The 21,118-nt window shown below is 41.4% G+C and overlaps 1 protein-coding gene across 9 annotated transcripts in view; it reads left to right on the plus strand.

Annotated features, from left to right (window-relative positions):
- Positions 1-46: 46 nt before the first annotated feature.
- ARID4B (AT-rich interaction domain 4B) overlaps positions 47-21,118 on the plus strand; it is a 156,951-nt gene continuing 135,879 nt past the window's right edge. For 7 of the 9 annotated variants that reach the window (XR_006299740.1, XM_043596264.1, XM_043596269.1 and 4 more), the window contains exons 1-2: positions 47-498; positions 1,326-1,380. Coding sequence is in view for 8 of the 9 variants with exons in the window: in XM_043596264.1 (XP_043452199.1) it covers positions 1,375-1,380 (6 nt within the window). In the remaining variant the exon portion in view is untranslated. The remainder of the gene's footprint in view (positions 499-1,325; positions 1,381-21,118) is intronic. The other 2 variants (XM_043596265.1, XM_043596267.1) reach the window with 1 other exon arrangement.

Raw genomic sequence — 21,118 nt, forward strand, 5'->3', positions numbered from 1 at the left:
GGGAAAGAGGTAGGGGAGGGGAAAATATCTAGGGGAGGGGAGAAAGAAGGGAGGGGGGCACTTGGGGTTGGGGGGGGGAAAGCGATGTTTGCCCGTCAGTCGAGTCCGGAGTGAGGAGCTCGGGCGCCGGAGCGGAGGGCGACTCTTGTGCTTAAGCTTGCCGCCGCCACGGCCACCGCCTGGACCTTTGCCCGGAAGGAGCCGCAGAGGGTCTGGCGCCGCCGTCCTCTGGAGGGCAGCGCGATTCGGGGCCCGGACCTCCAGTCCGGGAGGGATTTTTCGTCGTCCCCCCCTCCCCCCAGCGAGGGAGCCCGAGCGGCCGCCAAACAAAGGTACCAGTCGCCGCCGCGGGAGGAGGAGGAGCCGGAGCTTCAGCCTCAGCAACCGCTGGACCCGCCGCCCTTCTTCCCCCATCTCTCCCCCGGGCCTGCTGGTTTTGGGGGGGAGTAGGGGAGGGAACTCTGGACGTGCCAGGGTCAGAGCTCGCCTCCGAGGAAGGTAGGGACATTTTCTGAGGCTTTCGCGGTCTCGTAAGGGGGTCCTTTCGGGAGTCACTGGGCCTGGCTGAGGAGCGGGGGAAGATCGCTCGGTGGTCTCGCCGGGAGCCCGGATTGGGGGCCTCGGCCTCCCGGGAGCCCCCGCCCCCCGTGCTGTTGCCGAGTCCGAGTCGCCCCCCAGCCTGGCGGCCGCACACTCAGCGGTTTAGCTGCTCCGGGCCGCGGTGGGGGGCCCGGGCCGGCGCGGGGGGCTGTGCCGCCTCCCGGCCCCTCGGTCCTCTGGCGGTCCCCGCGGCCCGGCGGACGGGGATCCCGCTCGCACTTGTCGGGTGTCCGCCTCAGAACGGGACGTGGGCAGAGGCTGCGCGGTGGGTCGGTCCTGCCCGCGGCCCTCCTCCAGCCCGCCTGGCCTCTCCGCCGCCCCCCACCCCGGGCCCCTCGAGCCCGGGCCTGCTCCGGCTCGGACGCGGGGCTGCGCGACCCTTTGGGGCGCCGACCAGCTCGGCCGGGCCCGGAGGCCCTCGGGGAGGACAGCCGGCCCCGCGCCGGCCCCCGGGCTTGTTGTGAGTTTCTTCTCTGACAGAAATGGCGTCATTGTCGGAGACGGGAAACTCCGGCGGGTCCCGACAATGGGGACGGGAAGCCGCCGAGCTGTGTAGGTGGCCGGGTTTGCGGGGCTGGCGAGGCCAGAGGGAGCCCCTCGTCGGCGTTTCGTGGTTCGGCCACGCTCTTTCTTCGGGGTTCAGGCTTCGCTCGGTTCCCTCCGCCTCCGCCAGTGCAGAGGGGTGCCCGGTGGTGTTGACTGGGTGTCTTTTGTTTTCCCTCCAGGTGCAGGTGAATCTGGTGTTTTCGAGGGGATCGCGGTCCCTGAATCATCATGAAGGTAAGATTGCTTCCAGAAAACGACCTCTGGGGTTACAGAATTGGGGAAGTATGGGGGTTTGATCGAGGTCGTGTGTGGGGCCTCCGAGTTTTGCCGAGGAAGGTGTGTTGGGTGGCTTGGTGCCCGAGCCCTTTGCCGGGAGACGACGGGGGTCAGCTGGTGTGGCTCTCTACCGGCTTTGCTGTGGAGTTGGGGCCACTTGGAGGATATCGCACTGAGCAGAATTCTGCCCTGTAGGACGTCTCCTTTTTCAGGGTAAGGTAGGAGGAACTGCTTGAATTAAAGTGTTTTACGAGGTAAAACAGAAAAAGCAGGTCAAGTAATCCGACTCTAGAAACTGAACTGTATTGTGCTTCTATCGATTACACTGATGAAAGAAAATCTCATTTATTGCGTGAACAGTACTGTGAATTTTTAGCAGAGGACCTCTAGGGTTAGCCATGAAAGTGATCTTAATTGAGAAATCCTTAAAGAGAATCTTTATGATCTTTACACAACTCGGAGATAGCAGTTGCCCCTTGTATTTCCTGGGATTTAGCATTATATGGTTTATTTTTCTTTGTTGATCCGTAAATTGTCAGATGTTGTGGTAAAAACCAATGTGGATTGATGTGGAAAGCCCATGGCCGGGTTCCTCTTAAATGTAAACATGTTAACTGAATGGAGGATAGTGTCTAAAGGGTAGAATTTACTTAGTCGGTGGAAGAAATTATAGCAATGGAAGTACTGGTTGTTTTTTTAGAGAATATGTAATTGAATGCTGTCATTTTTTAATACACTGTAGGATAAAAAGCCTTAGGTGTCTGAAATGTCTAGATTCAACTGGTGGAACTTAGACACTAGACAGCTTGTTCACCCGTGACAAATTCGGAAGTGCTTAAAAGGGTAGAGTGTGTTTACGAGTGTAGAAATGTGAAATAGTATGTGATAGTATGTGAAAATATAAACGTTGTCTACTTTGGATAGTTCCTTTGAATTATTTAAAAAAAAGTTTTCTTCGCTTGTCTTCAGAATCAAGACTTTTTATAGTATTGCATCTAAATGGAAATTTGTAATGTTTGTGTTTATGGAAGAAGTAAATGCTGTGGCCACTTAAATATTTATCAGCTATACAAAGTAAATTTAGTCCAGTTTTGTTTTTTTTTTTTTAGTGTTTTTTTTTTTTTTTTTCCCGTCTTGAGTTTAGGGTGTTTATAACCTAAAACAGTTTATACCTGAAACAGTTTATATCTGCTGAATTCCTGTCTCACCTTCATGTAGATGAAAAAAATGATCAGTGATGTCTCTGAAATGAATCCCTTTTGTTAGTCACAGATGCTAGCGGTGACTCTTGTGACCTATGTAAAACAGAGACAAGTGAATTTGTTAGGAAAAACTGTGTATCTTCCTCGCTGTTGGATGAGAATTTAAGAAAAGTGTTGGGTTAAATAACATAATAAATTCAGAAGCTGAATAACACAGGATTTAGTTTGTAATAGATATTGTAATATGTCATAGTTCCCTGTATACTGCCTGGCACATCTTAGGTACTCTGTTAATGTTTGGTTAAAAGAAATGTAGTTAAGTTGAAGGTCCTTTAGATTTACATTTTCTTCCTTTCATTTCCCTTTTTTTTAACTTGTGTGTTTAAAAAATGAAAGTGCGTTGGAAACTTTAGCCTTAAAAGTTTCAAAATACTAGGCAAATGCAAATTTTTTGGTATCATTTTAGAACTACTAATTTTAAGTGCTTAGCATTTCCATTATTATTGCCTTTAAAAAAAGGTACTAGTAATGTTGAGTTATTAAAGTAAATTTCTAGTTTTGTGCAAAAAGAACTTCCTGTTATTGTACGTGTAGTAAGTCTTCTCTTTGGGAGTCTATTAATAATCAGTAGTACTACAAACTTAGCTTATTTCTTACAACTTAATTTCTTATATGCTGAAAAGTTGAGAGGCTGCCCATGATTGGTATTTTCCTTTAACAAAATTGCAATTCAAGAAGTATTTAGTAGTGATTATATTGGGCTTAAATCTTTTATGGGTGTGTGTGTGTGCTCCCAGTTTCTAAATTGTAATGACAGCTGAGCGATAGGATTTGTGCTATTTCTTAGATCTTACCAAACATATTCATACTTCGAGGTGAGCTTTTAAGTTTTTATTATCTGTTTTATTCAAGGAATTTTTTTATTTTATTAAGTGACAGTATACTGATGTCATTGGAAGAGTGCTTAGTAATACTTTTCTGGTTGTTGCATTAAAATGTATGTATCGTTTTAAATATTATATGTTTTAGCGACAATTTTCCTGTAGTACGTGACTTCAAGAGTGTATTTAAATAAAAGTCCTTTACTAATTAGAATACTCTGTCTTGTAATATTTTTGCCCAGTGTGGTTTTGAGAAATATGACTATGGCACAGAAGCAATAAAAAAAAAACAAACCTATTTATTGTGAGAGAGCACCAGTGCATGTAGGGGAGGGGCAGAGAGAGAATCCCAAGCTGACAGTGCGAAGCCTGATGCAGGGCTCAGTCCCACGAACTGTGAGAATCTGACCTGAGCCAAAACCAAGAGTCAGATGTTTAACCGACTGAGCCACCCAGGCATCCGAAAAGCAATTTTGTTCTTAACACAGGTCATGTTGTTGGTGTGATGTTGGATTTTTTTTTTTATCCTTTCTATAGATCTTTCAATGTCAGCAATAGCATGTTATCAGGAAATGATAGTTTATTGAAAGTTTATTACTGATTCCAAGACTTGATTATGTCAGATTCATTTCCTGCTTTTTTTTTAATGCTTATTTATTTATTTTGAGAGAGAGAGAGTACACACACATGCTCACCCGATCGGGGGCAGGGCAGTGAGAGGGAGAGAGAAAAATCCCAAGCAGGCTCCACGCTCACCACGGAGGCCTATGCGGGGCTCTATCTCACCATCACAAGACCAGGGCCTGAGCTGGTATCTAGCGTCAGATGCATAACCGACTGAGCCACACAGGCGCCCTTATTTCCTACTTTTTCCTAACTAAAACTTTGTTTCTACGTTGTGCATGTTATTAACATCTCTCATTACATTGCAGTAAATTTTCAAGTGAAGTGGCAGAGGCTGGACATTTCAGAATCTTTATGGGAGAAGTGATTTAGATGGTTATGCTTAGAATCTCCGGGAGATGGGCTTTTTCAGATGTTCCATTCTCTCAGTAATCACTGGCATAGAACACAGAAGTAATGGATTGTGTACAAATGCCCTTTGCTCGCATGCCTGTGCACATGCGTGTGCGTGTTCTCACCACCCTGCCCCTTCCCTCCTGCCTGCTTTCCCCCTTTCCTTTCCCTGGCGCCTCCTTTCCCTTTTTGTTTCTTTTACTTTTTTCCTCTTGTCCTTCTTTTTGTTCATTTCCTCTTTCCCTCTCCTCCTCCCTCTCCCCTCCCTCCCTCTGCCTTTCCCCTTCCCTTTTTTTTTTCTTTCTTCCTCTTCCCCCCCTACTCCCTTTCACAAATCATTCATTTAACAACAACCCCTTCCATGCGTGGGGCAGTGTGGAATGAAGGTGAATACTCTCAGAACTGCTCTCAGGGAGCTCCCAATTTAGTAGAAGACACAGAAAAATAAAGCAAAACAACATATACCCAATTGTAAGAGTATTGACGGCAATGTACGGTAATTGTGGTAAGTGCTGTGGGAGGGCAGAAGAGGACATCTAAATCAGAGTCATGGAAAGTTCTCTGGTGGAATTGACATCTAAGCTCAGTGTTAAAGCTTTCATTTGGCAAAGAAGGGTAGAAAAGAGTGTTTGAGTCAGAAAGGGGACTACATACTGGAAAATGAAAAAAACCCCGAGATGGTGTATTTGGAAAGTGTAAGTCGTTCACTGTGCCTTGCTTAACTTTGAAAGCATGATGTGTTCGGGGTGGGAATAGGAGGGCAGTGATAGGAAATGAGGCTGAGTGAGGGGGTTGAAAATTTTCTTGAAAGGTACATGGAAGCACGGAAGGTTGTTAGGAAAGAGTAAGGATGATGGATTTATATTCTGGAGTGGTCACTTTGGTAGTATCGTAGTGAATCCATCAAAAGGGAGATCTAAATGGAAGATCTGGAGATTCCAGATGAGAAGTCCAAGTGAGAGGTGAATAAGGGCTTGAACTAATGCAGTGGGGGTGGAGCAGAGGGGACAGATCTGAGATATCTCAGAAACTGAATTCAGGACCTAGTAACTCTGGGCCCCGGGGTAAGTGGAAGATGGAAGTTTGTGTTGGGTCATGGGATGGATGTTATTGTCATCTGAAGTATGTTGTCCTGAGAGGAAAGCTGTAGTACAGGGTTTCGAGTATTGAAGGGATCTATAGGATGTCCACATCTACTAGTCCGGATGCAGGATTAAGAGAGCAGGTAGGGTGAGGGGTGCGTGGGTGGCTCCATCGGTTAAGCGTCCGACTTCGGCTCAGGTCATGATCTCACAGTTTGTGAGTTCGAGCCCCGCATTGGGTTCTGTGCTGACAGCTCGGAGCCTGGAGCCCGTATCGGATTCCGTGTCTCCCTCCCCCCGACCCTCCCCCACTCACACACTGTCTCTGTCTGTCTGTCTCTCTCTCTCTACAGTTAATAACTTTTAACTGTACATCCATAATGTGGCATATGTGTTTTGTTCTATGAATTTGTGGTCTTTTTGATGAACAGGTAATTTTGGTAAAATACTGACTTGTTTTCTGTGCCCATTGCTAATTCTTTGTTTTTTTGTGATTTTTAAAAGTAGATTAGATGAGCACATATTTCACTGAAGAATGTGTTTTTGCTGATTCAGTGTGTATATTGTGTACCTTCCACGTACTAGATGTGCTTTGAGGTGTTGAGGATCCAGCAGCGAACAAGAGTTCTTACCCCCATGGAGTTTACTTTCTATTAGGATAGACAGGCACCAGGCAGGGGAAAAAAAAAAAAGTGTGCTAAGTGCTGTGCAGAGAAATAAAGCATAATCAGGATAAGAGGTTACAGTGACTGAAGGTGTTAGTTTTAGATTAGGTGTAATAAAGGGCCTGTTTGTGGAGGTGACATTTAAGCAGCACGTGCAACAAGTGACAGAGCGAGCCATTCACCTATCTGGGGGAAGAGCATTCCAGGCTGAAAATACAAATGCCAAGGTCCCGGGGAGAAATGTTTTTGGCCTGTTTGACCTTGGCATACCTTAAGGAACTGGAAGAAAGCCTTTAGAGCTGGCGTTGTAGGAGATGAGGCTAGAGAGATCACGAGGGCCGGTACAGTGTAGGGCCTTGTAGGCCGTGGGAAGTACGTAGAGTAAAATCTGAGTGTTTTAAGAAGTCATTGAAGGGTCTCGAGCAAGAGTGTGAAGTCATCTGATTGACGTTTTTAAACGGTAACTGCTGTTCAGAGAACAGACTGTGGAGGAACAGGAGTGGGAGTAGGGGCGGCAGTAGCATGGCTCCTGGATTAGTTCTGGTGAGATGGTGTGGACCAGGTGTGGGAGGCGGTGGTGTTGCGGGTGGAGATGATAGCATTTGAATGGATTGGAGGGGAAGGAAAAGTTCTGCTTGCTGCTACTAACAGGACTAGCCTCTCTCCCTCCCTTTTAAAATATTTCTGTGATTAGTTGGTGGATGGGATTCTTAGAATTGAATACAGCCAAGAAAGGCATTCCCAGCTCTTAGCCTTCCTTCATTTGTGAGCCGTGAACATTGAGCCTGAGCATTCCTTTATGTTTTTCTGTTTTGTTTGGTTTTTGAGTTTTAGGAAAGGAGGTAAAATTCACCCTTTTAAAATGTACAACTCAAAAAAAAAAATAAAGTGTACAATTCAGTACTTAGTATTTTCACAGGATTGTTCATCTATCACTGTTTAAATGCAGAACGTTTTGTTTTCCCAACAAGAAGCCTGTACCCATTAGCTCTCACTCCCTGTTCTCTCTCTCTTTCTCTCCCCTGGCAGTTGGTCATCTACTTTCTGTCTCTAAGGCTTTGCCTGTTCTGGACATTTCCTTTCAATGGAATCATACAACATGTGGCCTTTTGTGTCTGGCTTCTTTCACTTAGCATAATATGTTCAAGGTTCATTCGTATTGTAGCCTGTGTCAGTACTTTATTCTTTCCTGTTGGTGAATAATATTTCATTTAGTGGATATACCACATTTGGCCAATCCGTTCATTAGCTGTTGGACGTGTGGTGGATTGTATCCACTTTTTCCCTATTATGAATAGTGCTGCTGTGAACGTTTGTATACAAGCTTTTGTGTGAACGCATATTTTCAATTTTCCTGGGTCCTGGGAGTGGATCTTGCTGTTTTTAGGATAGTAATACTGTCTGTGGTAACCCTGTTGGGAAGTGAATGTTTAACTTCAGGTGTTTTTTGGCATTGTGTCTAGTGGCCACTAAGGATTTGGACATTTAAACAATTTATTCAACATTTATTGAACACTTAAAGTGCTGGTCTCTCTTTTCTAGCCATTCAGGACATAGCAGTGAACAAAAAGTCCTGGCCCTGTGGATCTTACGTTTTAAGGGAGCAAGGGTGGACAAAGAGAAATAAACATAATAAGTAATCTAGTTTATTAGATGTTAAATAGTATGAAAATAAGAGGAGAGTTGGGTAAGGAGGGTAGGGAATACATACAGGGTTGCGGCAGGCTGTAGTCTTATTTTAATACATTTTTTAATTTATTATTTTATTTTCATTAAAAACCTTTTTTGAATGTTTATTTTTGAGAGAGAGAGAGAGAGCTCATGCGCATACGTGGAGGAGGGACAGAGAAAGAGGGAGACACAGAATCTGAAACAGGCTCAGGCTCCGAAGCTGTCAGCAGAGAGCCCGATGCCGGGCTCGAACACACTAATTGTGAGATCATGACCTGAGCCGAAGTGGGCAGCTTAACTAACTAAGCCACCCAGGTGCCCTTAAATTTTTGTTTTTTAATATTTACTTATTTTTGAGAGAGAGAGAGAGAGAGAGAGACTGTGAGCGGGGAGAGGGGAAGAGAGAGAGGGAGGCACAGAATCTAAAGCAGGCTCCAGGCTCTGAGCTGTCAGCACAGAGCAGGACAGGCTGTGGTGTAAAGGTGGCCAAGTAGGTATATTGAGAAGACATTGGCACAAATATTTGTCTAAAAGATGTCATTAGTCATGTGGCTTTAAAGACAGGTCAACATGTTCATTGAACTGCACAGAGGCCAAGGTGGCTGCAGTGGAGTAAGGAAAGAAGATAATGGAAGGGGTGGATAAAGGGTATGCAGGTTGAGGGCGGAGCCCATCAGATCACCTAGGACCTTGAAGGCCATTGTTACGGATTGTGGTTTTCACTCCTAGAAATAGGGAACTGTGAGTTATGCAATCTCGTTACAGAGTGGCAGATTTTCATTATATTCTTAAGGGATCACTCTTTGTTGTGTTAAAAACAGGCTGAAGGCGAGTTGAAGATAGAAGCTGACCAGTTAGGAAGCTATTTTAATAGATGATGATGGTGGGATATTAGCCATCACAGTGAGGGAAGTGAGGAGTGGTCAGGGTCTATATCTCCTTTGAAGGTAGAGCCAGTAGTTCCGGTCAGATTCAATGGGAAGGAAGGAGAATTGAGGAGGACACCAAGATTTTTTGGTTGAAGAACTAAAAATCTGGGGTTTAGAATGAAGTTAGGGCTGTGTAATTTTTGGAAATAAGCATTATATTTTATATTTATGAAAAATGCTAACTGGCATATTGCTTCGTGTAATGTGGCTGTAAACAAGATATAGATACGCTTTATTAATTTTTTAGTGATAGATACATTTAAAAGAGTTGCAAACTTTTGTTCTTGATGAATTGCTTAAAAACCTGGGTGGCTCAGTCAGTTAAGCATTCTGACCTTGGTTTCAGGTCGGGTCTTGTTCTCATTGTGAGCTCTGCGCTGACACTGTGGAGCCTGCTTGGGATTCTCTAACCACCACTCCCCTCCCCCCACCCCCCGTCTCTGTCCCTCCCCCTCTCACGCTCTCTCTCAAAATAAACAAATGTTAAAATAAAAATAGGATTCTTGCCGCTTTCCTTTTGGTGTCACAGAACGAAGATGTTTCTGCATTCATGAGAATTAGAATCTAGTATTCAGTGTGACACTTGGTAAGCAGTGGAAACCATTGTCATATTAATCCTTTTGGTATTTAAATGTTGCGGATTGTAGAAGGTGTGGATTTTGATAAGGCATGTGAAGAAAGTGTGTCAGTATTTTTTCTTTTCAGTTGGGCCTCCTTTATACCTGGTGGACAGTGAACGAAATATAAGCCATAACTGGCTTTTCGTTCTCAAGGTAATTGAAATTTTTCATTTAATTACTTTACATCAAAATAAGACTGTGTGCATATTTGTTATGTCTTAAACTACTAATCAGTATGTGTATCTTAATTTTAAAAGAGAACTTTTGTGGGGCGCCTGGGTGGCTCAGTCGGTTGAGTGTCTGACTTTGGCTCGGGTCATGATCTCACGGTTCGTGAGTTCGAGCCCTGTGTCGGGCCCTTTGCTGACAGCTTGGAGCCTGGAACCTGCTTCAGATTCTGTGTCTCCCTCTCACCCCCCCCCCCCCCCCCCGCTCGTGTGCTATCTCTGTTTCTCAATAAGAAATAAATACTACAAAAAATAAAAATAAATAAGAGAACTTTTGTTATAAAAATGACTACATTTCTGCTTTTGAGAGGGCTGGAAATTCTGACATTCAAGTTTTCCATGGAAGATAATGTGTTTCTGGAAATCTGATAGTTTTCATACTAAGATTCAAGATAGCAGTCAGGTTTGGGGAGGAAAACCATGAGTTTATAAAAGTATATTAACAGTTTACTAGAAAATAAAAGGGTCAGTTTACAGAGACAGAGAAACCAAATTTGGTATTTAACTTTCGATGCTAAGGGTCATATTTTAGGCTGGTTAATAGAAGGAAGGGACAAAATAAAAGGCAAAAAAGAGGGAAAATTTTAAAACAGCACTTGTCTTACTTTGAGTATAATTCCCAGTATTCCTTAATTAATACTTGCTCGTGCTCCACTCAGAAGGTCCAGATACGGGCTTCACGGTTGCTGTAAATCTCTCCTCTCCCCAAAGTTTATGTGCCCAAATTCATGTGGCCATACGTTTTCTTGGGGAGATGAATTTCATCAAGTTCTCAGTGGAAACTTTGATACGAATATTAAGAAACACAGCTCTGTAATGTCACCTGTTACTGATCTGCTGCTAATCTTTTTAAAGTTTATGTATTTTTATTTATTTTGAGAGTGAGCGAGAGTGGGGCGGGGGGTGTGGGCAGCGAGAGAGGGAGAGAGAATCTGAAGCAGGTTCCTGAAGTCCCATGTCAAGGTTTTGACAAGAACAGACTGCTGTCTCCTGTATTTGATACTTCTGCTGGGTGTGGATCTCTTATGACAACATAATCATTGATACCTGTTTACGTTTCTTTGAAAATCACACTTTTTTGTAAGTTTATTCATTTATTTTGAGAGAGAGAAAGCATGAGTCAGGGAGGGACAGAGACAGAGGGAGAAAGAGAATTCCAAACGGGCTCCTCGCTGGCAGCACAGAGCTGATTCAGGGCTCGAACCCAGGAACCCCGAGATCATGACCTGAGCCAAAATTGGATGGTTAACTGATCGAGCCACCCAGGCACCCCCCAAAAAATTACACTTCTTTTTAATCATTTACTTTCATCGCAGAAATGAAGATTGTAAACTATCAAAACTTTGAGCAAATGGAATTTAAAGAAAAGATTCACTTTCTACTGACAGGAAAAACTATACTTGAATATGGCTGTAAAAACCATCTTTGTTTAGTTAAAGTGCCCAATAAACAGTGTGGCTTAATGATTAAGAGCATATGGCTTGGAAAGAGAGGTCTTGTTCCCAGTACCGTCTCTCTCTGTTCTTGACTTGGCTGTTGAAGTTTGGGCAGTTATTTATTTTTGCAATGAAAGGAAACGTCATTTTCATTTTTCGCAAAATGGGGATAATAATAGTTACCTTACAAGGTTTGTAAGTACTAAATGAAATCGCATTGAAAATGTTTTACACTACACTTGGCATAGTTCTCAGCAGTCAGTATGTGGTAGCTTTATTATTCCAGTAAAAGCCAGTCACTTCTTTCATAAACTGATAGAGTGAGGATTCTTTAATCTAGAGTGTCTGGGATTGAATTGGGATTCTCCTGTTTACCCAAGTTGTGGGCAGTTTTCTTAAACCTTCTAAGAAGGCTGGTGTCCTTGTCTAAAATGAGAAACATTTATAGTACTTACCTCATGGGATTATTGGGGATGACTAAATGTAATAACAGGATCTATTACATAGTAAATTTGCAATAAATTGTAACTATTATTCTTAGTTCTCTGGAAAGAATGTGCAAACTCTTAATTTAAATACACTTTCAGGGTGATACAGCTACCGTAATCTTTTGTAACTTAAGGATTGATTTGGAAGTTTTGGAGAAAAGTAATTTTGTGATTGAGGTTAAAACCTGTTATTTTTGTCTTTATGAATTCCTTAAAAACAGAGTATTTAATGGAAGGGGAAAACCAGATTTCTTGATTCTAAGAACTCTTTGCTCCCATTTCAGACTTACTTTATCCCAGCCCTTCCTGATGCAGAAGCTTCTCTTAGTAAATATAATACTTGTCCTTTCTTCTAATTTGCTGCTGGTTTGCCCAAATGGGATTCTTTCAAGGGAAAAGTAAATTTTACTTCCAAGCCTAGAGGGTTGTTATTGGATTAGGTGAACCACTGGAGATATTTATTTTCTGGATAAGCATCCACCTCTAGCCTTGCGTATGTAGGGCAAACATTTTTTTCTTCTCTTGATCCGATCACTGTTCTGATGTGGCAGTTAGTCACCTGAAGCTGGTCTGGCATCCTGAGCCTGTGGGGGTGGGGCAAATGCGCGATGGGGCCCTGCCAAGCCTGTCTCTACTCTAGAGAGGAGTAAAAGGAAAGGCGAACAGGCTTGAAGACAAAGGAGCTACTATTGCTGTCAAAGTTTAAATGAGGCAGCTTGGCTTATGCCTATTTGGGAATTAAAAACAAAAAATGTAGCTTTTCATTTTTTCAGTTTTATCTTGGTGAGGATATCTCACCAAAAGACCCATCTCTGTTTAGTTGTTCAGGGATTTTTTTTTTTTAAAGTTGTTCTGTGTATTGAGGGTTTTTGACACTTAGTCACCTAATTTTGCTTTCCCCCAACTTAGAGACATATTTTTTCCTAAACTAGTTCTATTCCTACCAGAATTCAGAAGTTTTTATTATAAAAGCAGTACAAGTTTGCTATAAATATCAAAAATTATAGAAATTAGGGGTGCCTGGGTGGCTCAGTCGGTTAAGTGTCCGACTTTGGCTCAGGTTATGATCTCGTGGTTTGTGGGTTCGAGCCCCACATCGGGCTCTGTGCTGACGGCTCAGAGCCTGGAGCCTGCCTCAGATTCTGTGTCTCCCTCTCTCTCTTCCCCTTTCCCACTCGCACTGTTTCTCTCTGTCTTTCTCTCTGACAAAAATAAATAAACATTTAAGAAGTTACAGAAATTATATGGTAAAGGCACCACTATGTTTCTTTAGCTTTTAGCTTTGGCAGATATGTACAAACCTCATGTATAGCAGTGTTTAGCATTCAATTAGGTAATCAGTAAGTATCGTTAATTTATTTGAATATTTAGTGCTTCTAGGTGGTGAACAGTCCCAGCAGCATTTATGATAGCCCCTCATAGGCCTATGGATTATTATTACAGCTACTAACAAATAATGAAATCTAACTGCATGAGATTGCTCTGAAAAGGTAAGCTGTGAGGTTAGTGAGGGAGCATCCCTGTGCTGTATGGCTGCTGCTAGAGTAGCTAATGCTGTTCTTGGATCCCTAGTAGCATTTATCAGGAAGGTTAATTTTAGGACACACTACCATAGGCATTGACCCCTGCAGATGCTTAGGGTCAGAATATGTGGTTTCTAAAGGGTTTTTTTAACACTAGCATTATAATGTTTTTAAGTGGCACATTATGTTTTTAAAGTTTCATGATCATTCGTTATTCCTTATAATATCCCTTTGAGGCAGGTCAGCAACATTTTTCCTTTTTTATGGTTGGAGAAGCAGATGCAAAGATGTTGAGTGATTTGCCCACAGGCACACATTAAACCGATGGCAGAATCTGCTCTCTTGTTAGTAAACCAAACCACGCTGCCTCTGTTAGTTATAAGTGAGTAATAAAGTTGTTTCCATTTTGATGCTTTATGGAATAGTGTGTAGTTTAGAAACCTTTTACCTACTTTCTTTATTGAAAGAAAATCCTTTTAAAGCTTAGAATTGCATTGCATCATGATACTAAATATTTGGTGTTAGTTAACTCTTTTCGTAAAAATAGAAAAAAAATCATATGAAAATATATTAAAATGGCCTACAGTGGACTTCATGCTTCTGGGAAAACCTTTACTGGTTTGAAAATTAGTATTGTAAATTAGAGGACAAGAGGACAAGGCTTTGAAGAGTTAATATTTTAAAGTAGGAGCAAAATGAATCCTCAGGTTATATTGCCAAAGTAATTTTGAATTGAAACACTGTGGCCTATAGAGCCAGAAGAGCTTCAGAGATCATGTGGCTCTGTGGATTTAGAGCCCAAGTGTTCTGCCAAGTGACAACTAGGTTACCTAGACTAAAAAACTGTCTACAGTCTGGTTGACATCCCTTAAGTTCTGAGTTTTCCTGTCCATTGGAAACATTCTCTATTTACTTGTTTGGACTTGATTCTATTTTTCCATTCCCTCTTCCCCGGTGTAATAATAATTATTATTCTTTCCTATATGCAACCTTTTTTCCTTCCAGTTAAAAAGAATTCTGACCGTAATCTTCTTGTGTCGATAGAGGGAGGTTGTGGGTGAATTTTCAAATAATAGGCAACTATTGTAAAAATGATTTAATTTAAGGGATCACAGAGAGCCAGAAAATTATATATGCAGTTGGAGTGTTAAGACAGATGTTTTGACATGAGTTGTAAGTCTGTGATAATAAGTAATGGTTAATCGTCATGTACTTTGGTAATTAACACAATCCTATATTGTGTACTAGTGTAAATCCTGTATTTAGTTTAGTAAACATGTAATTTCTGAATGCATCTTTTACTTTTATAATCATATCCCATTAATCCCAAAGTCAAGCTGTCATTAATTTTGTCTTGTTCTGAAATAGTATTAAAATTTTATCACACAGCCTCTGCCCTGGTCATGTTCTTTATGACATCATCAAATTCATCATTGTTATTATCATGTGATAATCTTGCTACTCCTTGTTTAGTCCTTATTAGTATGTGTCAGACATTTTATACATTTTAAAATTTAATTCTCAAAAAAATGCTGAGAGGTATGTATGAATATGCCTGTTTCACAGATGAAAAATGAAGACTGAGGAGACTGTGTACTTGACCTCAGTAAATTCATGCCTCTAGGAAGTGGCGGAGCTAGGTTTTAAGCCTGAGCTGCTCCAGATCCGAGCTCTTACTATTACTAATCCTGTTCTGCCTCTCAGTTAACATACATAGCTTTACTTAGATGTCTGGTTTGCTTAGTCCACAGATGGTTTAGAAATATCCAGTTCTTTGTGAGTTGGGAGTGTGTATGTGTGTGTGTTTATGTTTCCATGTACGTGTAAGGGTATTGGGAGAGGAGTTTTGAAATGGGGATAGTGAGAGCTGGAATTACAGCAGGAAAAGGAAAAAGACACTTTTGAAAACTAAGACACACAAGTGTATTCTCGTTTAGTGTTTCAGTTTTCAAATGTGGACCTTGAATTCATCAGGTTTTAATATGTTCCATCTCTCTTCTGCTTTTTTTTTTTTTTTTAAGGTAATCTCTACACCCGACGTGGGGCTTGAACCCACAACCCCTGAGATCAAGAGTTGCATGCTCCATCAACTGAGTTAGCCAGGCGCCCCTGTTCCATCTTTTTATGGAACAAGGGAAGCAGAAGAATTTAGAAAGATCATTAAATTTTCATAAAGAGTAGGGTTTTGTTCTGGAAAGTATAAACTCATTAGAAAAATTAACTTCTGTGGAATACTTCATTCTTTCTTCGTACTGGGCAGAAAAGTTGCTGTTATATTTTTAAATAATATTTTAAAATTCAGGATTAATCACTATTTAATTTTCTTTAGGAATCAAGAAACTTTTATGTGAGTATACAAGTTGAATTTTGAGGGATTAGATGGGGGAGATGTTTTTATATGCAAATCAGTGCTGAACGTTACCACTTGCTACTTAGGTTCTTTATAAAACTATTTGGTAAAATCTTGTTCCGTGGTGCCAGATTTAGGTTCCGTATTCGTTTCCTATCGCTGCTGTACCAGTTGCCACAAATTTGTGGCTTGGAACGACACAAGCTTATTATCTTGTAGTTCTGGAGGTCAGAAGTCAGAAATGGGTGTCTCTGGACTGCATTCCTTCGGCAGGCTCCATGGGAAATGTTTCCTTGCCTTCTCCAGCTCTGGAGGCTGTACACAAGCATTCCTTTGCTCCTGTCTTCCCGTCTCTGATTGACACTGCCTCTTCTGCCTCGCTCTTTCACTTGTATCATCACCCTTGTGATTTCATTGGGCCCATCCGAATAATCCAGGATAACCTTCCCATGTCAAGGTCAGTTGATTAGCAACCTTAATTCCATCTGCAGCCTTAATTCTCCCTTGCTGTTTAGCAACATTTTCACAGATTCTGGGGATTAGAAAACAAACATCTCTGGGGAGGCCATTATTTTGCCTACCACATAGGCTCTTTAGTTTAGAAAAATCATTTAGCCTTTTAGGCTTTTTATGTAAAGTGAAATTTATATTTATTGTTCACCACAAAGGAATTTTCATGAAAATGGAAATTCTGTGCCAGTGCAGACAGATCATGCGTAGTATTTACTTGCAATTATTAACAGATGTTTACTGGTTGATCTTACCTGTTGGGTAGACGCTTGGGGTTAGGTGGTCCCCAGCATAACCAGGGGGCTTGGTAAACTCTAGTCTGAATAGTGGAGTTAAGCTTGGCCTCTAGAAGCAGAACAGGATGTCAGTGACTCAGACCCTTCCCAGAGAAGTGAAGCTTCACAAAAAGTTGTTTACTTTTTCTTTGACTCTTTAATGTGGCTCTTTTTGTTTTAGAATTTAGCCTTTCCAGACCTTTGCTTGTTGAGGACATTGAAAATTTATAGCACAGTGTTGAAAAAACAGATGAATGCTTAACTGTCATTTTTTATGATTTGAGTCTGTTTTAGTCTAAAAGATACAATATTTTTTAAGCAGTAGGCTTTTCCCCTTACTATGCTTTTTCAAAGGACTGCTATGATAATAATTAAGGAGGGTTTCGAGCAACAGGCAGTTTTAAGTCACAATTGCTTATGATTGATTATTTTGTGTGTGCCTAGTTGATACAGTTTTTGATTCTCCCGAGTTGATCTTGGAGAATTGCTGTTTTTAATGTTTCTCATTTGTTAATTTTTCTTAGAGCCACCTTTTTACTTGGCTAGCTTAAAATGTCTCTTTTTTAAAAAAAATTTTTTTTAACATTTATTTTTTGAGAGACAGCGACTGGGTGTGGGTGGCGGACAGGCAGAGAGAGAGGGAGACACGGAATCTGAAGCAGGCTCCAGGCTCTGAGCTGTCAGACAGCACGACGCGGGGCTCGAACTCACAAACTGCGAGATCATGACCTGAGCTGAAGTTGGATGCTTAACCGACTGAGCCCCCCAGGTGCCCCTAAAAAAATTTTTTTAAACGTTTATTTGTTTTTGAGAGAGATAGAGAGAGAGAGAGAGAGAGAGAGAGAGCACCTGCTCACAAGTTGGGGTGGGGGGGCAGAGAGTGAGGGAGACACAATCCACACAGACTCCAGGCTCTGAGCTGTCAGCACAGAGCCTGACACAGGGCTTGAACTCACGAACCGTGAGATCATGACCTGAGCCAGAGTGGAACACTTAACTTACTGAGCCACCCAGGGACTCCATAGCAAAACACTTCTATGTGAACATTCCCTAGGTCATCTTGTAAATATTATAGATGGAAAGAGAAGTCACCTAGTTCTGTCTTGTTACAATACAAACCTGCTTTGAGTAAGTAATTGATAGAGAGTTTCTTAGTTTTGTGGTTGGAAAAAATTATTTCTGGATTGCATTATTGTATATTTCTTTGCACACATAACTGCTAGTTAAGTGTGGCCTAATTTAGAACGTGTCTAAAGATTGAGTTGCAGCTAGTGATTTGGTTCTTGCAGTTTGATAGTATTCTCTGTCTCCAGGATATCTTTTCCTGATTCTGAACCTTCTCTTCTCTGTGCTATCCCTGTATTCTTTACGTATTTCTGGTAGCGTACCTTTAATTCTCTAATGATAGGCAGTAAATACGGAACAACTGTTTTCATAAGTGCATCTGCACAATCAGTTTCTCAAAGTTGTGTGTGTCTTGAGTTGTAAATTTATGCTTTCAAAGTTTCTGTTTTACATTTATCAAGTGTTTTGTGCAGCATTTCTTAGAAAGTAGATAGGGGCATGATTGATAGTACAAATGATACTGTATTCAAATGGTTATCTGACATTTTAAAAATGAGATCTCAGTACCCCATTTTAATGGAGGTGATAAATTCAAGTACTACTCTTCATTGTCAAACCTCAGCAAAGTTGTATTAGAAGCAAAATGATGTGCTGTCACTCACCTCATCACCCTGATGATAGAGAGATGATATAGTAGAGTAGATTTGTTAGGTTGAAATCCTGCTCTGACCCTTAGCTAGTTGCATGGCCTTAGGCCGTTTATTTCTTTGAGCCTTATTTTCAGCATATGAAAAATGGGAAGAATAAAATTAACTTTCTCATTTTGTTATGAAATAAAACGATACATGCAACATTCTTATTGCTGTGTTTGGTTTATAAGTGCCAAAAAATAGTAACTGTAATACAGAGTATGGAGAGGCCACTTTTATTACAGGTCTTCAAATTACCAATTGCTAATAGTTTAGAGTATGTACTTAGTATGGTCAGAGTGTGCTGCATTATGATAAAACATATAGAGTGCTTATTACCTGTGCACTGATTTACTGGCAGCCAGATTCATGCAGTTTGGGTTAATCTTTGTTTTTGGAGCCTCACATTTTTTTTCTTTCCTGGTTCACTTTTTTTTGGTGCTGTTCATTAAAAAGGGGAATTGAGTGGGAGTTTTTCACTGGAAAATATCTGTTTCGGGGACATTGTCTTTTTGAGACCTATGTTACCTACTGTGCTAACGAGGCACCTGGTGGACAGTGTCTTTAATAAAGTAAAATTCAGGAATATAAATTCAGAGTTCACTATAGTAGAGCCTCAGTGGTTAAGAATATAAATTTTGAAACCAAACTGAATTCTAATCCTCGAGCCATAACTTACTTTGGGCATATTCTGGGTGAATTACTCAAACTTCTCTGATTATTTATTTTTTAAAATTTATTTGTTTTAATGTTTATTTATTTTTGACAGAGAGAGCATGAGCCGGGGAGGGGCAGAGAAAGAGGGAGACACAGAATCTGAAACAGGCTCCAGGCTCTGAGCTGTCAGACAGAGCCCAATGTGGGACTCAAACCCACAAACCGTGAGATCATGACCTGAGCTGAAGTTGGACGCTTAACTGACTGAGCCACCCAGGTGTCCTGAACTTCTTTGATTCTTAATTTAAAATTTCTGAAATGATGATAATGATAAAACTGACCCCCTGCTTTGGAGGAATTGAATGAGATAATCCATGTAAAGCATTTAGCAGAGTGCCTAATATTACTGAACAACAGCTGTTAGTTATTAATAAGGATAAATAAACAGGAGAAGGGGTAAATTAGTGGGGAGGTATTCGGATGCTAGAGTGTATTGCTTAGAACAGTGTTGTCAAGGGGCGCCTGGGTGGCGCAGTCGGTTAAGCGTCCGACTTCAGCCAGGTCACGATCTCGCGGTCTGTGAGTTCGAGCCCCGCGTCGGGCTCTGGGCTGATGGCTCAGAGCCTGGAGCCTGTTTCCGACTCTGTGTCTCCCTCTGTCTCTGCCCCTCCCCCGTTCATGCTCTGTCTCTCTCTGTCCCAAAAATAAATAAACGTTGGAAAAAAAAAAAAAAAAAAAAAGAACAGTGTTGTCAAAAAGGAATATAATGGGAGCCATGTAAAAGTTAAGTTTATAGTAGCAGCACTTAAAAAACCAAGTAAAATTTCATTTTAATATTGTGTTTAACCTGGCATATCCAAAATACTGTCATTTTAATGTGTAATCAATATAAAATTATTAATGAGATTGTTACTTTTTTTGTCACACTACGTCTTTGAAATCTGGTATGTATTTTACACCTACATCACATCTTGGTGTGGACAGTAAGTTGTCATTGGAGGGGCACCTGGGTGGCTCAGTCAGTTGAGTGCCTATCCACAGCTCACATCATGGTCTCGCGGTTCGTGAGTTCAAGTCCCACATTAGGCTCGCTGCTGTCAGCGCAGAGCACACTTTAGATCCTCTGTCCCCCTCTCTCTGACTACCCCTCCTCCCGGCTTGTGCTTTCTCAAAAATAAACATTTTTTGTTAATTGTCACTGGAGATCCCTGATCTGTATTTGCAGCTCATAAAATTTACAGTTGAAGAAGTAGATTCTCATGTCCAGATTGTTCTAAGCATACATAAAAGTTTTATAATACTGAATTGAATATTGGCTTTTAAGGGGCTCCTGGGTGGCTCCGTGGGTTAAGCATCTGACTTCTGCTTGGGTCATGATCTCACCTCCTTCTGTGCTGACAGCTCAGAGCCTGGAGCTGCTTCGAATTCTGTGTTACCTCTCTCTCTCTCTCTGCCCCTCCCCTGGTTGTGTTCTTTCTCTCTCTCTCGAAAATAAATAAATATTAAAAAAAACCCCAGAATATTAGCTTTTAAGTTAAAATTAAAATTAAATAAAGTTAGAAATACAGTTCCTCTGTAGCCACATTTCAAGTGCACCGGTGGCTTATGGCCCCTCATCTGACACTAGGATGTCCCTGTGTCCCTGTGTTCTCTATGGCTCTTCTTAGAGTTGTGGTGATTAGGTTAAAAGCTTTTTTTTTTTTATATGAAAGTACTCTTGTTAAAATATATGTAAATATTTGTCTATAGGTATTACCTGTCATGTGCCCCATACATTTTGGTTGCTGTTAAAATTTCACATATTTTGCTATTTACCTTTTTATCTCATTTGACTTAGATAATGCATTTTTTGATTTTTATTGTTGATACATGTTTTTATACTAGGATCTTTTTTGGGGGGGTACTTTTTAAAGGGAAACTTAACATTTTAGTGATTTAAAATGATGAAACCTCTGGTTTTATTTTAAATTTCAGGATTTGTTTCCTTGTTATTTATATTTAAGTTGAAACAAAAACTTGGAAACCACAGTATACTCTAGGTAGCCTGTACACATTTAAGAAAGTATAAATGAAACTTCGATGTAAAGGAAGCACGAGAGATTAGTTTGTCCTTAAAAATATCTAGAATACTGATGTGAAGGGGAGGAAGAAGTTCTGCCACTGAAGAAAAACACTCACTTAAAATGCAGGGTGCCTGGGTGGCTCAGCTGGCTGAGTGTCCAACTCTTGATTTTTGGCTCAGGTCATGTTCCCCGGGTTGTAGGATCAAGCCCATCAACGGGCTCCACGCTCAGTGGGAGCCTGCCTAAGATTCCCTCTTTATTCTCTCTCCCTCCCTCTGCCCTTCTCCCCAACTTGTGCGTGGTGCATGCATGCTGTCTCTCAAATTAAAAATAAACAAACACTTAA

Source organism: Prionailurus bengalensis, chromosome D2 (assembly GCF_016509475.1).
Source record: "Prionailurus bengalensis isolate Pbe53 chromosome D2, Fcat_Pben_1.1_paternal_pri, whole genome shotgun sequence".
Classification (NCBI taxonomy): domain Eukaryota; kingdom Metazoa; phylum Chordata; class Mammalia; order Carnivora; family Felidae; genus Prionailurus; species Prionailurus bengalensis.